Source organism: Salmo trutta, chromosome 37 (genome assembly GCF_901001165.1).
Source record: "Salmo trutta chromosome 37, fSalTru1.1, whole genome shotgun sequence".
Classification (NCBI taxonomy): Eukaryota; Metazoa; Chordata; class Actinopteri; order Salmoniformes; family Salmonidae; genus Salmo; species Salmo trutta.
In genome coordinates, this window is record NC_042993.1 from 23,467,636 (window position 1) to 23,485,152 (window position 17,517).

Consider the following 17,517-nt stretch of genomic DNA (forward strand, 5'->3'; position numbering starts at 1 on the left):
ACATCAGCCAGGAAGCATAGGAACTGAGAAGTGGTCTGTGGTTCCCACCTGCAGAACCACTCCTTTATTGGGGGTGTCTTGCTAATTGCCTATAATTTCCACCTGTTGTCTATTCCATTTGCACAACAGCATGTGAAATTTATTGTCAATTAGTGTTGCTTCCTAAGTGGACAGTTTGATTTCACAGAAGTGTGATTGACTTGGAGTTACATTGTGTTGTTTAAGTGTTCCCTTTATTTTTTGGAGCAGTGTACTTTTAGACTTTCTCAAGTCGTATTTTACTGGATAACTTTCACTTTTACTTGAGTTATTTTCTATTAAGGTATCTTTACTTTTACTCAAGTTTGACAATTCAGTACTTTTTCCACCACTAGTTAAGAACAGTCTAAGAACAATATGCACACATACAGATGGAGATACATTAGATAATACATATGTACTGGAGGCATGAGAGACAGAAAGTGGATGTGTGATTGGTAATGTTGCAGCAGAGAGCTGCATTTTCTGAACATGATTACAAAGAGCCAACTATGTCTGAAATCCCCCATGGGAGGAGAGTGTGCTGTGCAGATTGCACAGAGTGATGTTTTTTTTCCAGGGGTGAGTCATTTCAACTAGTCTGAAATGCCACTGGATTGCTCAGCCCTGGCTCAGATCAGCTCTTAATACCGAATTTAGATTGCTAAGTATATCAGCAATTTTCCAAAGTTGTTATTTCTTAAGTACTCCATTGGTATGCCGCCTGACAATAAATGTGGACGTCCGCCGATACAACCCTTTCAACCGTTCATCATGAATTTCAATAAGAAGAAGAATCAAGAGCGTCTGTCTGCCCAGCGACGGTTGCGAAACCTATTGAACATCCTGGTCTCTATCGATATCACACCTCGTCTTATCTCTCCCATCATGTATCTGGTTGGAGATTCATGAGGGTGCAGAGGACATTTCGGAGCCCTCGTGTCAAGTCCTTGGAGCCCCATGATTCAGCCAGGAACCCTGCAGTCACAGCATCTGGATGAGTCAATCCACTCGGGCTGATGTTTCCTCTCCGTTTACCTTAATAACTGCAGCTCCCTTGCTGCCATCAAGAGCAGTTATCTGTCTCGCGCAATGTCTCTTTTGATAAGAGAGAGGGGGGGACGGGACGGGAAGGGGCCTATTACGCAGACCTAGGAGATCAAGCGTAGCTGAAATTAGAAGATCTGTTTTAATCAAACGCATCTAAAGTGCTGAGTTTGCGTCTTTTTAGTTCTTTATTTAACTCTGATAGTGTAGAAGTGCTATGTTATAATATGTACTGTATTAGATGACTATACATTACAGACATAGACAAACAGAGAGCACATGGAGGTTACAGTAAACAAAATGAGGAAATGCTCATATTGAAACAGACATATTGAAGACAGTGGAGAAGGAGAGAAGCACTGACAGAACGAGAAGTAACTTAATTTCTCGTCCTTGTTTCCCCACCTTGTTGGGTTTGACAGCTCTCTGAAGATTCTCGATCCATTTGTCTCTCTCTGCACCCGAGCGACATGCAAAGCACTTGGTTCCCGAAGCCGTAGTCACCTGAGGTTACCAACGGTAACATCAACAGCCACAACCATTAGCAACTTGGGAGAAGATGACAAGTGGCATAACAACGTCCTTTAATCACAGAGACTTGTGTCATGTACACGTTGGCTATGGGAAAGTGAGCCATGCAGTGAAAGCCATTTTCACAACAAATTTCTGTGACAAATCAACTTGGGACATGAGTTCATTTCGAGCCGCTTGTTGGCTTTCTCTTTGATATCTTTTCCACAGATACCAAGATTTTTTAAATCACAGCCTTATTCAATAAGTCCTTATGTTGATGCCAATCGAGAGACTTCTACCCAACATTAGTAGCATTAGTAGCAATAGTAGGCAGACCTGGGTTCAAATGCTATTTAAAATCTTTCAAATACTTTGAGTGTTTGCTTTGGCCTGCCTGGAGTGGCAGATGGGCGGGATTTGAACGTTCTCTTCTTCTATTGGTTCCACTGCACCAGGTAAGCGCAATCAAGCCCAGCAAAAGTATTTGAAATGATTTCAAATAGTATTTGAACCCAGGTTTAATTAGTAGCGCTATCTGGGTTCATTGTGTGTGTGTGTCGTATCAGCCTCACCTCGAAACAGTACTCCTGTCCCAGGATGCTGGAGTGGACGGGCTTGATGATGGCGTCCTCATCCAGGGTGAGGTCCAGCGCCTCGGCTGCGCTGCTGGGAGACAGCAAGGACTCATGGGAGTGGGACTCTTTGAAGCTCTGCATCAGGCGCGTTCTGGGTGGGGAGCAGAGACACAGTGAGAGGAGCAGAGTGAGTCCCATACATTACAGTACAAAGCATTCTGAACTGTGTTTTTTTCCTACATAATGTTTCCTCTATCATTTCCTATGACTGAAAAGAGCTTCTGGACATCAGAACAGCTATCACCAACTTCGATTTGGACGAGGACTTCTACTTCAATGAGTCGGAGAATAAAGACATTGATTTTCCCGTGCCTGTCCCAAATCCCTGACACTCGAAGAAGGAGGAGACGCCGCTATAGAGGCTGGTGTACAGGATACCTGATGAGACTACGTCAGAGAGTGGATAAATAAACTGGATTAGGTCCATTCGAGACTATTCTATCATCGTGGACTACAGGAAACAGAGGGCCGAGCACGCATCCATCTACATCGAAGGTGCTGTAGTGGAGCAGGTCGATAGCTTCAAGTTCCTCGGTGTCCACATCACTAAGGAATTATCATGGTCTACACACACCAACACAGTCATGAAGAGGGCAAGACAACGCTTCTTCCCCCTCAGGAGGCTGAAAAGATTCGGCATGAACCCTCAGATCCTCAAGAAGTTCTACAGCTGCGCCATTGAGAGCATCTTGACTGGCTGCATCACCACTTGGTATGGAAACCGCAAGGCGCTACAGAGGGCAGTGCGTACGGCCCAGTACATCACTGGGGCCGAGCTCCCTATCAGAGGAAGGCCCTAAAAATTGTCAAAGACTCCAGCCACCCAAGTCATAGACTGTTCTCTCTGCTTTCGCACAGCAAGTGGTACCGATGCATCAAGTCTGGAACCAACAGGACCCTAATCAGCTTCTACCCCCATGCCATAATACTGCTAAATAGCTAGTCCATGTAGCTATTGGTTAACTATTTAACTATTTGCATTGATCCTTTTTTGCATCTCTTTTGACTCATCACATATGCTACTGTTACTGTTTATTATATATCCTGTTGCCTAGTCACTTTATCCCTACCTTTATCCTGTACATATCTACCTCAATTACCTGTTACCCCTGCACATCCACTCAGTACTGGTACTCCATGTATATAGCCAAGTTATCGTTACTTATGGTGTATTTATTCCTTGTGTTATTATTTTTCAATTTTTTTCTCTGCATTGTTGGGAAGGGCCTGTAAGTAAGAATTTCACTATTAGTCTATACCTGTTGTTTACATAGCATGTGACAAATACGATTTGATTTGATTAGGCACTACAGAGGGTAGTGTATACGGCTCAGTACATCCCCGGGGCCAAGCTTCCTGCCATCCAGAACCTCTATACCAGGCGGTGACAGAGGAAGGCCTTAAAATTGTCAAAGACTCCAGCTACCCTAGTCATAGACTGTTCTCTCTGCTACCGCATGGCAAGTGGTACCGGAGCACCAAGTCTAGGTCCAAGAGGCTTCTAAACAGCTTCTACCCCCAAGCCATAAGACTCCTGAACAGCTAATCAAATGGCTACCCAGACTATTTGCACCCCCCCCCCCACCCCCTCTATATAGCCCCGCTATTGTTATTTACTGCTGCTCCTTAATTATTTGTTTTTCTTAAAACTTCATTGTTGGTTAAGGGCTTGTCAGTAAGTATTTCACTGTAAGGTCTACCTGTTGTATTCGGCGCATGTGACAAATACAATTTGATTTGATTTGATTAGGGGGTGATTACGTCAACAAGGCAACTGGCACCATGTGGCCAAACAAATGCCACCACTGTCAATATTTTTCATTTGAATGTCGGCATACACTTCTTCAACTAAAGGGATAATCCTCTGTTTATAGCCCCCTACAATCTCACTAACAAATCTAACTGTGACAAGGGGAGTGGAATACAATCAGTCATTGAGGGCACAGAGAGCTAGAGATCTTTCACAACGGCAAGCCCGGTGGAGTTTTTCTGAGATACACTCGAGCATATCTAATTCCGAAAAGTTGAGAAACAGCACGCAACCATTCTGCTTTTCATGCCAAAGGAATCCGTCTATACTCACAAAGTCTGTGTTCTGTGAGCTTGAAAAGAGGTCGCATTAAAAAACAATGCGATGCTAGTCTCACAATGGGTCTAATTGTCATCTGAAGAAGTCAACACATTACCAATCAATTAGAGTTTCACTGGATTAGATTAGATCTGAGCATAATGACAATAGTGTTATCATTATAGTTCTTGGACAACAAAGCTACGTTTCTATTGACAGCCACACATTTAAAAAAAATAACAAAAAATTCACCTTTATTTAACCAGGTAGGCTAGTTGAGAACAAGTTCTCATTTACAACTGCGACCTGGCCAAGATAAAGCAAAGCAGTGTGACACAGACAACAACACAGAGTTACACATGGAATAACATGGAATAAACAATAAACAAGCCAGTAACACAATAAACAAGTCAATGACACAGTAGAAAAAAAGAAAGTCTATATACAGTGTGTGCAAAAGGCATGAGGAGGTAGGCAATAAATAGGCCATAGTAGCGAAGAATTACAATTTAGCAGATTAACCCCGGTATTGATAAATGAGCAGATGATGATGTGCAAGTAGAAATACTGGTGTGCAAAAGAGCAGAAAAGTAAATAAAAACAGTATGGGGATGAGGTAGGTAGATTGGGTGGGCTATATACAGATGGACATGCATAAGGCACAGAGCAACACCTGAATAGAATTGTCCATGACGCTTGACCACCTTTCCCGCCGTGCCCGCCCACACTGACTTACACATGCACACACATAGACACACACATACCAATTATGCTACAATGCCACTGAACTGAAGAGAAGACAGATACGGAGTGCCAGAAAAGGCAATGACAGAGACCACAATGCAGAAAAAGCAGAGAAAAGAAACAGTCTCCCTACTATGATGTCCCTGATGCATCCAGCTCTCTCGCGTTCTCCCTGTGCCACTGTTTTTGTGGACATTCACTCATCATGTCTATCAGAACGTTGAATACTTACAGTGGAGAGAGAGAGAGAGAGAGAGAGAGAGAGAGAGAGAGAGAGAGAGAGAGAGAGAGAGAGAGAGAGAGAGAGAGAGAGAGAGAGAGAGAGATAAAAATAGACCCAAAGAAATGAGTCAGAATGAGAGAAATAAAGGACAGTGGGGGAGGTCGAGAAAGGGAGGGCGAGAGGGTGAGAGAGACAGAGGGGGAAGATGGTGGGAGAGAGAACCTCTCAGAGGAAATCAAGTTGTTATGTAAACTGTGGGTACTTTAGAGAAGAAGGGAGTGACAGGGCAGATGAGAAAACAGAGAGAGAGACTAAAAGAGATAGATATGGTAGAAGAGGAGACACAAGAGGACAGCAAATGAATGAATGCAAATTGCAATGCAACACAGCTAAGCCACACTGGAAACAACTCCATCCCCCAACGTGCACTTTCTACCAACATTCTTTGTACCGAAGATGCAGGCAGGTGTTTCAAAAACAACAAAAAGTATTCTAAAAAGTGAAGTAAAACTGCCACATCAACTACACCTCAAGCAACTTATCCAACGTAACAACACAGAATATGTAGAAAGTCACCCTAAGGTATCTATTAGAGTAGTTCATTCTTACAAACAAGGAAGGGACTAAATATCAGAAAATGACCAAAACAACCCACACATCTCCCTTACCTACAGTAAGCAGCAGGTAACCTAGTGGTTAGAGCGTTTGGCCAGTAACTGAAAGGTTGCTAGATCAAATCCCCGAGCTGACAAGGTAAAAATCTGTCTTTCTGCCCCTGAACAAGGCAGTCAACCCACTGTTCCTAGGCCGTCATTGTAAATAAGAATTTGTTCATAACTGACTTGCCTAGTTGAATATTTTTTTTTTTAAGTAAGCCAGGAGACTACCAAAAGTCAACTGTGTTTGAACTAAGGCCTTTGAAAAGGAAATCAGTCATTGATGCTTTGAAGACCGCATCCCTGGCGAAACATGACGAACTTCAGAAGCTGCTTGACCTGTCTTTCTGTGTATCCTCAGACTTAACCATCCATGGAATACGTCCGGACCTCTTCAATGAATAAATTATGAAATGAACAGCTCCTTCAAGATCCAAATGACCTCTTCTACACAGGTCAACTTGGAGTAGCTATAACACCAATGGCATGTCACTGATTTACCATTGTTTATTTAGCTAGCTACTGGCACTATCATGCTGACAGATTTGCATAAAATCCATATGCTGTTTTCAATTTATGTTGTTTTCAATTTATTCAGTATGTATCCCTGCAGAGAAGACTACCCCTATTAGCATCATTAAATCATATAGCCAGTGTATAGGTATAATTCCATTTTTCCCCCCCACACAGGTTCATCTAAGGTATGTCCGTTCTGTGGCCATACAGCTGTCTGATGGTTGCCATGGAGATGTCAGGACTTTTTATTAAATCTTGAATTGGTATTCTCCATGTATTAAGCAGTCATAAAAAATGTAGCATGTAAAATGGGAGTGCACCGGCACCGAAAGGGGCGGTTGTGAAACAAACACTTACTGTCAAGGCTCACTATAGCTAGGAGTAATACTAAAAGCACACTACATGCCAGATTGTCCTTGAAAGGTATCCAAAATAGACACAAGAGTCCCTTTAAGAGTCTTTAAGAGTCCCACATACATGTGGACACACAGGTAGGAGTGTACACACACACACACACACACACACTTAAAAAGGCAAATTGAAATGCAACACAGCAAAGCCACACTGGAAACAACTCCATCCCCCAACATGCACTTTCTACCAACATTCTTCCCCCAACATGCCTACCTGACCTGCTCCGCACACACAGAGAGCAGGGAACACACGCACACACTCACAGAAACACACACAGACACACACATAGACACACACGGAGACTCGTACCTGTCCTGGTCGGCACTGCGGAAGCGGGGGAGGATCATGTGTCGGAAGCTGCTGGTGCGGTCCAGTTTGGGCTGGCTCTTAGCCCTCTTGATGGAGCCCTTCAACCTTCTACTGAGGAAACTCTGAACAGGGCAGCCATGGAGAGAGGGAGGAGGAGGTGAAGAATGAGAGGGTGTGAAACAGATGGAGAGAGGGAGGGAGGGGACACAGGAAAGGAGATAGATCAGAGTTGTAGAGAGGGGGAATAGGGTGAGTGTGAGTAATGATGGATATTTCGTGCCCAAAATGGATTGGAAGAAGAAGAGGACATATGTGATTTAGTGAATGACAGGTGATTGAAGGGGGAGAGCAACAGAAACATTTATTACATATTATATCAGTCATACATCCACAGTACAGCAGTAGTAGAATAGTGGTAGAATAGTGTAGTATCATCTGGTAACCAACAGTGGGTGGTGTTGTGCCATAAATATACCCACAATCCAACAGTATACACTGGACCTCAGTAAAAATAGGAGCTTCATATTGCAGTGCAGTTTTGTCCTGTGCTTCCATGCAACCATATTCCCCTGATTTTGATCAGCTGATTTAGTCAGTATATAACACAGGTCTTATCGAACAGGCTGTGTGTTGATACAGTGTCTTTTATACGAAGTGCTGACAGAGAGAACAGGGCTTCAATAGTAGAATGAAAATCAATGAATGATGTCATTCTCCGCAACATACAGGATAAGGTTCCATACAACTACTATGCAGCCTTTTCTCAGAGTGGAAGGCGAGACATGCTGCTATTGTATCTGAATAACCTCACAATGCTTTTTTGACAGTCTTACAATACTGAATCAGCTGAATTCAACCTCGCTCCATGTCTAACATCTACATTGAACACTACCTTCCGGGAGGAATTTGTCTGAATCGAGACAAACCATTCACTTTTTGTGAGCTTTGTGTCACTGAAGTCTGTTTTAAAGAAGTGACTAAAGATTTGACTAATTTGCTGACCGTCAAGGTAACCGACTGGTAGGACTAGATAGGTCATTCTGGTTTGATTAGCCAGGCTGTCTGACACTTTTAAGCCTCATACAGTCAGAATAACTGAATCACAGTGGTGGGTTACATTTGGCATAGGGAACAGAAAACTCCATCGCATTTGGCAAAGGACGTAACGTGAAGTTTAGAGGGGGTTTCTTCACCACATACAGAGACATCTGAGTCATGTACCTCGATCGGAGGCAGAGGTGCAATATGGCGTCTGGTCACTGGGCTGGAAGCGGCAACCCTCCAGTCCCCCGGCCAATTAGAAGAAGGGTGGGAGAGGGGGAGACTAAGAGACAGGCAGGGGGAGAGGGGCAGCGAGCGAAGGAGAGGGGGAGTACTGACCCCTTTCTTGTAGCGTTGCTGAGGGCAGGAGTGGCCATGGGGGAGGGAGGGGGAGAGAGCGGGTGAGAGGGCGAGGGGGAAGGGAGGGGTTCCACTGGCCCTGCGACAGGTGTGTGGTGGGGAGTGGAAAGGGAGGGAGAGAGAGAGGGACGGGGGGAGCGAGCGAGGGCGGGAGGAGGGAGGGTTACTCACGGATTGTCGGAAGGGTTGGGGGGGGGCAGTGGGAGGGATCTCCATGCTTGGCTGCTTCACGTTGGCTATGCTCTTCCGCCGGGCGCGAGCGTTCTCTGAGAGAGAGAGGGAAGAAGACAGGTAAGAAGAAGAAAGAGAGAATCCAAAAGACAGGTGAGAGAGAGGGGGAGCGAGAGAGGGCATGGACTTGGCATGTGGTCAGCGGGGAGACGGGAGCAAAAGAGAGAAGATACACAGTACAGACATACGATCAGGGGAGAGAGGAAACGTGTGAGAAACTGACAATTAAGGTGAAAAAAACAGAAGGTGAAGTGAAGGTAGAGTGTGTACAAAAAAAGCAAGGGAGAGAGCAAGAGAACGAGGTTAAGGGTGAGAGAAGCAATGTGATGATAATGTCCCATTCACCCTGATCTCCATCATCCCCTACTTCTTCTCCTCCTACCAGGAAAATGAGGGATGTAGATAGAGAGCTGCATGGGAAGGAAGATGAAAGAGGAGGGGTGAGGAGGGGTGAGGTGAGTGAATTGAAAGGGATGGGTTTTCTGCCTGGCCGTTCGACGAGGCAAACGTTAACAATCTGCACTGAGTGTGGTGGGGGAGGGAAGAGAAGAGGCAGGGAGCAAGAGAGGGTAGCAGGTGGAAGCATTAACAAACACAGCACCTATTGACTTCCGTCCGTGAGTCAGTCCCTAATGCAGTGAATTGGGCAGTAAGGGAATACACTCTGTACTATCCATCATGGATGGCAGAGGAGACCAGTGGCCGGACAGTAGAGAAGATGGAGCACACAAGCCCATTCTAACATTCTGTACTATCCATGATGGAAGGCAGGACCCACTGGACACAGGCGTCAATTCAATGTCTTTTCCACGTTGGCACAATGTAATTCCGTTGAAATGACGTGGAAACAACATTGATTCAACCAGTGTGTGCCCAGTGGGAGGAGACCAGTGGCTGGACACAGGAGAAGATCTGTGAAAGGCAAGGAGAAGTTAGCTATGTATGCAGTTTATTAGTTTACTCCAATTGGGGGAGGGTTGGTAGGGTTTGTGTGGAATAGTAAAGCTATATTCTAAACAAAAGTGTGTATATGTATGTATATGTATGTATATATACACTACTGTTCAAAAGTTTGGGGTCACTTAGAAATGTCCATTAAAATAACATCAAATTGATCAGAAATACAGTGTAGACATTGTTAATGTTGAAAATGACTATTGTAGCTGGAAACGGCAGATTTTTAATGGAATATCTACATAGGCGTACAGAGGACCATTATCCCGACTCCGGAATGCTGGCCTTCTAGGCAGAGTTGCAAAGAAAAGTAATATCTCAGACTGGCCAATATAATGAAAAGATTAAGATGGGCAAAAGAACACAGACACTGGACAGAGGAACTCTGTTCCCGGAGTCGCCTCTTCACTGTTGACGTTGAGACTGGTGGGTTGCGGGTACTATTTAATGAAGCTGCCAGTTGAGGACTTGTGAGGTGTCTGTTTATCAAACTAGACACTCTAATGTACTTGTCCTCTTGCTCAGTTGTGCACCGGGGCCTCCCACTCCTCTTTCTATTCTGGTTAGAGCCAGTTTACGCTGTTCTGTGAAAGGAGTAGTACACAGCGTTGTATGAGATCTTCAGTTTCTTGGCAATTTCACGCATGGAATATCCTTTATTTCTCAGAACAAGAATAGACTGACGAGTTTCAGAAGACATTTCTGTGTTTCTGGCCATTTTGAGACTGTAATCGAACCCGCAAATGCTGATGCTCCAGATACTCAACTAGTCTAAAGAAGGCCCGTTTTACTGCTTCTTTAATCAGAACAGCAGTTTTCAGCTGTGCTAACATAATTGCAAAAGGGTTTTCTAATGATCAATTAGCCTTTTGAAATGATAAACTAGGATTAGCTAACACAACGTACCATTGGAACACAGGAATGATGGTTGCTGATAATGGGCCTCTGTACGCCTACAGTGAGGGAAAAAAGTATTTGATCCCCTGCTGATTTTGTACGTTTGCCCACTGACAAAGAAATGATCAGTCTATAATTTTAATGGTAGGTTTATTTGAACAGTGAGAGACAGAATAACAACAAAAAAAATCCAGAAAAACGCATGTCAAAAATATTATGAATGGATTTGCATTTTCATGAGGGAAACTGACTTAGTGGTGGCAAAACCCTTGTTGGCAATCACAGAGGTCAGACGTTTCTTGCAGTTGGCCACCAGGTTTGCACACATCTCAGGAGGGATTTTGTCCCACTCCTCTTTGCAGATCTTCTCCAAGTCATTAAGGTTTCGAGGCTGACGTTTGGCAACTCGAACCTTCAGCTCCCTCCACAGATTTTCTATGGGATTAAGGTCTGGAGACTGGCTATGCCACTCCAGGTCCTTAATGTGCTTCTTCTTGAGCCACTCCTTTGTTGCCTTGGCCGTGTGTTTTGGGTCATTGTCATGCTGGAATACCCATCCACGGCCATTTTCAATGCCCTGGCTGAGGGAAGGAGGTTCTCACCCAAGACTTGACGGTACATGGCCCCGTCCATCGTCTCTTTGATGCGGTGAAGTTGTCCTGTCCCCTTAGCAGAAAAACACCCCCAAAGCATAATGTTTCCACCTCCATGTTTGACGGTGGGGATGGTGTTCTTGGGGTCATAGGCAGCATTCCTCCTCCTCCAAACATGGTGAGTTGAGTTGATGCCAAAGAGCTCCATTTTGGTCTCATCTGACCACAACACTTTCACCCAGTTGTCCTCTGAATCATTCAGATGTTCATTGGCAAACTTCAGACGGGCATGTATATGTGCTTTCTTGAGCAGGGGGACCTTGCGGGTACTGCAGGATTTCAGTCCTTCACGGCGTAGTGTGTTACCAATTGTTTTCTTGGTGACTATGGTCCCAGCTGCCTTGAGATCATTGACAAGATCGTCCCGTGTAGTTCTGGGCTGATTCCTCACCGTTCTCATGACCATTGCAACTCCACGAGGTGAGATCTCGCATGGAGCCCCAGGCCGAGGGAGATTGACAGTTCTTTTGTGTTTCTTCCATTTGCGAATAATCGCACCAACTGTTGTCACCTTCTCACCAAGCTGCTTGGCGATGGTCTTGTAGTCCATTCCAGCCTTGTGTAGGTCTACAGTCTTGTCCCTGACATCCTTAGAGAGCTCTTTGGTCTTGGCCATGGTGGAGAGTTTGGAATCTGATTGATTGATTGCTTCTGTGGACAGGTGTCTTTTATACAGGTAACAAATTGAGATTAGGAGCACTCCCTTTAAGAGTGTGCTCCTAATCTCAGCTCGTTACCTGTATAAAAGACACCTGGGAGCCAGAAATCTTTCTGATTGAGAGGGGGTGAAATACTTATTTCCCTCATTAAAATGCAAATCAATTTATAACATTTTTGACATGTGTTTTTCTGGATTTTTTTGTTGTTATTCTGTCTCTCACTGTTCAAATAAACCTACCATTAAAATGATAGACGGATCATTTCTTTGTCAGTGGGCAAACGTACAAAATCAGCAGGGGATCAAATACTTTTTTCCCTCACTGTATGTAGATATTCCATAAAAAAATCAGCCGTTTCCAGTTTGAATAGTCACTTACAACATTCATTTCTGATCAATTTGACGTTATTTTAATGGACAAAACATTTGCTTTTCTTTCCAAAACAAGGATATTTCCAAGTGACCACAAACTTTTGAACAGTAGTGTACGTGTATATGTATGAATGTTTATGTGTATATATATATACAGTTGAAGTCGGAAGTTTACATACACATAGGTTGGAGTCATTAAAACTCGTTTTTAAACCACTCCACAAATGTCTTGTTAACAAACTATATTTTTGGCAAGTCGGTTAGGACATCTACTGTGTGTATGACACAAGTCATTTCTCCAACAATTGTTAACAGACAGATTATTTCACTTATAATTCACTGTATCACAATTCCAGTGGGTCAGAAGTTTACATACACTATGTTGACTGTGCCTTTAAACAGCTTGGAAAATTCCAGAAAATGATGTCATGGCTTTAGAAGCTTCTGATAGGCTAATTGACATCATTTGAGTCAATTGGAGGTGTAACTGTGGATGTATTTCAAGGCCTACCTTCAACCTCAGTGCCTCTTTGCTTAACATCATAGGAAAATCAAAAGAAAACAGCCAAGCCAATTGTAGACCTCCACAAGTCTGGTTCATCCTTGGGAGCAATTTCCAAACGCCTGAAGGTATCTCGTTCATCTGTACAAACAATAGTACGCAAGTATAAACACCATGGGACCATGCAGCTGTCATACCGCTCAGGAAGGAGATGCATTCTGTCTCCTAGAGATGAACGTGCTTTGGTGCGAAAAGTGCAAATCAATCCTAGAAAAACAGCAAAGGACCTTGTGAAGATGCTGGAGGAAACAGGTACAAAAGTATCTATATCCACAGTAAAACGAGTCCTATATCGACAATCTGAAAGGCCGCTCAGCAAGGAAGAAGCCACTGCTCCAAAACCGCCACAAAAAAGCCAGACTACGGTTTGCAACTGCACACGAGGACAAAGATCATACTTTTTGGAGAAATGTCCTCTGGTCTGATTAAATAAAAATAGAAATGTTTGGCCATAATGACCATCGTTATGTTTGGAGGAAAAATGGGAAGGCTTGCAAGCCAAAGAACACCATCCCAACCGTGAAGCAGCATCATGTTGTGGGGTGCTTTGCTGCAGGAGGGACTGGTGCACTTCACAAAATAGATGGCTTCATGAGGATGGAAAATTATGTGGATATATTGAAGCAACATCTCAAGACATCAGTCAGGAAGTTAAAGCTTGGTCGCAAATGGGTCTTCCAAATGGACAATGACCCCAAGCATACTTTCAAAGTTGTGGCAAAATGGCTTAAGGATAACAAAGGCAAGGTATTGGAGTGGCCATCAGAAAGCCCTGACCTCAATCCTATAGACCATTTGTGGGCAGAACTGAAAAAGTGTGTGCGAGCAAGAAGGCCTACAAACCTGACTCAGTTACACCAGCTCTGTCAGGAGGAATGGGCCAAAATTAACCCAACTTATTGTGGGAAGCTTATGGAAGGCTACCCGAAACATTTGATCCAAGTTAAACAATTTAAATGCAATGCTACCAAATACTAATTGAGTGTATGTAAACTTCTGACCCACTGGGAATGTGGTGAAAGAAATAAAAGCTGAAAAAAATCATTCTCTCTACTATTATTCTGACATTTCACATTCTTAAAATAAAGTGGTGATCCTAACTGACCTAAGACAGGGAATTTTTACTAGGATTAAATGTCAGGAATTGTGGAAAACTGAGTTTAAATGTATTTGTCCAAGGTGTATGTAAACTTCTGACTTCAACTGTATATATACAAATAATAATAATGTATGCCGTATCATAGAAAGAAGGGAGCAGGAATGAAAGCGAGAAAGCGTCTGAGGCCAGTTCATTTCAGTCTTTCTTTCCCTCCCTATCCCTTTCTCTGCTACCCTCTTTTGAGATAGATCAATGATAACCTAGTCATATCTGAGGCTATAAATATTCTTCCTGTCTCTTATTCTCTCTGTCTCTCTGTCTCTCTCTCTCTCTCTCTCGTATTCTGTCTCTCTCTTTATCCCTCACTCTCTTCTCCCTCTCTCTTTCATCCGCTCTCTTTCCTTCCCTCCTTCTCTCGCTGTCCCTGGTTCTGCAATCACACAGACACACAAATACTCAGGCATACACACTACACACACTCCTCCTCTCCCACGCAGCTATTTTACATAATTCAAAAGTGCATTTATCCTCTCCTCTCTCCAGCCTCTCATCGCTCTCTCTTTTCTCTCCTCACTCTTCACGTTTTCCCATGATCCCGTCTTTCCCTTTACTTAGTAATGTATCTCGTCTCCGCCATCCTTCTCCTTCATCCTCCTTTCATTTATCTGCATTCCTTCTCTTTATCTGGTCTCTACATTCTCTCTACTTCTCAAAATGGCAATCTTTTCTCATGACTATGCTGTCATGCTACTTTCCTCTGCCCACGTACTGAGCTGAGCGAGCGCCTTAGGGAAGGATCCTCATTGTGATGATAACCAAGTCAACGAATCACAGAGGGTTATGAAATCCAAAAGGGTGTATGTCCATTATACACAGCGGAAAATCCCAAGACCAATGAACCAACTGCTAGTCCATCATTGTCCTTTGTAAAGGAAATATGGGTGGCACACAGGATCTTAATTTGATCACTCTTTTTATTCTGAGAATTTTCCTGCACAGCAGGACATTTTTACTTGTAGTATATTTCAGCTTAAAAAGGCTTCTTAAGTTTGTAATTTCCGCTTAAAAATGTCTGACTTGATTTGCCCTCATGAAAAATGTACAAACCTCTACAAAAATGTCCATTAGTTATAATCCACATAATAATTAATATTTCCTCTTGCTCCAGGATTGTTTTCCTGCTGTAGCAAATCGGCTCAAATGAAGGTCCTACATCTGTATTGAGGTAGTTATCGTACTAACCACATTACCTGACTAGGACAACTACAGGCACTAGTCACCCTGGCGTCATGATCTGTTATGACAGAGACAAACATCACTATTAGGGGCCAGAGTTTTTCCTGACTATATGACCTTTTCCTGGTCAGTTCACATAATTAGGAAAATATCAGGACAATAGTCATTATGTATGCACTCCAAATACAGCCCCAGTCAAAATGCAACATAAACTAAGAGGTGCATAATTTCCTCCTGGAACAATTGTTCCCAAAACAAATTTGTTTTCCAAGAGCAAGTAGACTGTAGCCATGTCTGAGTAGCTAAATGAAAATTCAGCTGGCATCCCTCCTAACAGTCCTAAGGTGTGACCGCTCTGTAGCTTTAGCTAGCTATACAGTTAGATAAGCTGGAGCCAGTCAGCAACTTGGCGTCGTGCTCTCTCCCTGAGGGTGACAACTTTGTCCTTTGTTGCCAATAATTTAGATTCTTAAGATTATCTGAAAAATATTAGTGTTATGGAGGATTTCATTGGGCAAAACCTTTGATTTGTTTGGAGATCTACCAAGTCGTTTTCTTGACTCTTTGCAACGCTTAGTCTACTATGTGAAAGAGATTATTCATAAAGACAGCAAATATTATTCTTCTGAATGTTCTTTTTCGTGTGTGTATGACTGACTGTAAAGGCTGGTTGAGTCACACTTAATTTGGATCGTCCAGGTAATCCATCTGTAGATGCTCTACAGATGGTCATACTATCAACAAACTATCTGTTGATAAGCAACTGCTTACTAAGGTTACAGTTAGGGTTAGGTTTAGAATAAGGGTTACGTAATGGTTAAGGTTAGGGCTAGCGTTATGGTTAGGGTTAGTAGATAGTTAGTTAAATGCTGCTGATAGTCTGTAGAGCATCTACAGATGGACTATCCAGATAAAGTGTTACCGCTGGCTGTCATGGGTTACCCCTCTTGAAATCTTTGGGTTTTGTGTTCTGATATGATTGGCTAATGAAGCCTTTTGCTCGATTTGAAAGTGCACAGAGCCTTGCAGCGTGACGGTGAGTTTACGGAAATAGGAAATAGTTCAGCAAGGTCATTCCGTATCTGCTGTTCACCACCATTGGCCTTCACTTAAAGCTCTCAAATCACAGAGTGAAGCCAAACCTGACATTGTCAAAGAGTTTGTACTCAAAGTGTTTATACAATAAAGGTTCCGATGCTTCCGTACTAACAGAACGAACCCTTGAGATGCCCTTAGCATAACGCTTGCTAGGCAACACAACAAGAATTTGGCAAAGTCTGAGTGTCATTTGGCTCAGTAAATTAAGAGAAGAATGCACATGTTTGGTAACGATTATGAACAAAAACCTTAAATATACATGATAGGCCGCAGTTATTCATAAGAGCTTTGTGTATAACAAAACATGATGATAATATTACTAGGATTGATGATCCGTTTCACTACAATATTTTAGTAATATAAAGTTTACATTATATTTATTACACCACTTTCTCTCTCATTATGGCAAATTTTGCAATCGCTGAGCAAGGATTTCTGCCCCATTTAAACATAAAGTGTTAATTGCTTTATCTACAAAGAAACAGTATTACGGTGTTGTGATTTTGAGTCATTGCGGTTTAACCTCCAAAAGTGGATATTTCAAAGCTTTACAAATGCCAACAGTCTTTGTTCCAATTCCTTGGTGATATGCAAACTTACAAGAAAGGATCTAAGGCAGTGTAGTGCAGTGTAGTGCATACTAACCTCCACTAATGTACTGTAGGGCTACGTTCCAATGACCATACTAGCGTACTACTTAGCATATCAATCAAATTTCAATCAAATGTATTTATAAAGCCCTTCTTACATCAGCTGATGTCACAAAGTGCTGTACAGAAACCCAGCCTAAAGCCCCAAACAGCAAGCAATGCAGGTGTAGAAGCATACTACTTGCCCAATGCTTTAGCATACTTCATTCTAGATGGTATGCTTGTGCGTAACAGAGCTACAATATATATCTGACCAGAGACGACATATTATGGACAATTTTCTGTTCTATACTGAAAAAGGAAATACCTGCACTTGTTTTTTCTTTTTTGACTATTCCTTTTGAAACAGGCACCCACATACTTTTAATTACCACAAACATGTCCTCCTGCTGCAATTTTCTGCTCTAGAAATGACATAAGCAGACATAAATGACAAGGGACCTAACACTGTTGTGTATGGTTCATGGTACACAAGATCATCTGGGATCTGTTCTGGCTTGTCACTTGGTATTGGGAAAGTATACTCCCACGTGTCATAGCAGCTGTAAGTCATTTTTGTATGA

At 42.9% G+C, this 17,517-nt stretch overlaps 1 protein-coding gene across 16 annotated transcripts in view; it reads right to left on the bottom strand.

The window, feature by feature from the left end:
- Positions 1-17,517, bottom strand: part of LOC115176904 (ras/Rap GTPase-activating protein SynGAP) — a 114,774-nt gene that overhangs the window by 41,436 nt on the left and 55,821 nt on the right. For all 16 annotated transcript variants that reach the window (XR_003872303.1, XM_029737281.1, XM_029737278.1 and 13 more), the window contains 4 exons: positions 8,716-8,810; positions 7,144-7,265; positions 2,151-2,304; positions 1,471-1,569 (listed from right to left, as the gene is read on the bottom strand). Coding sequence is in view for 15 of the 16 variants with exons in the window: in XM_029737281.1 (XP_029593141.1) it covers positions 1,471-1,569; positions 2,151-2,304; positions 7,144-7,265; positions 8,716-8,810 (470 nt within the window). In the remaining variant the exon portion in view is untranslated. The remainder of the gene's footprint in view (positions 1-1,470; positions 1,570-2,150; positions 2,305-7,143; positions 7,266-8,715; positions 8,811-17,517) is intronic.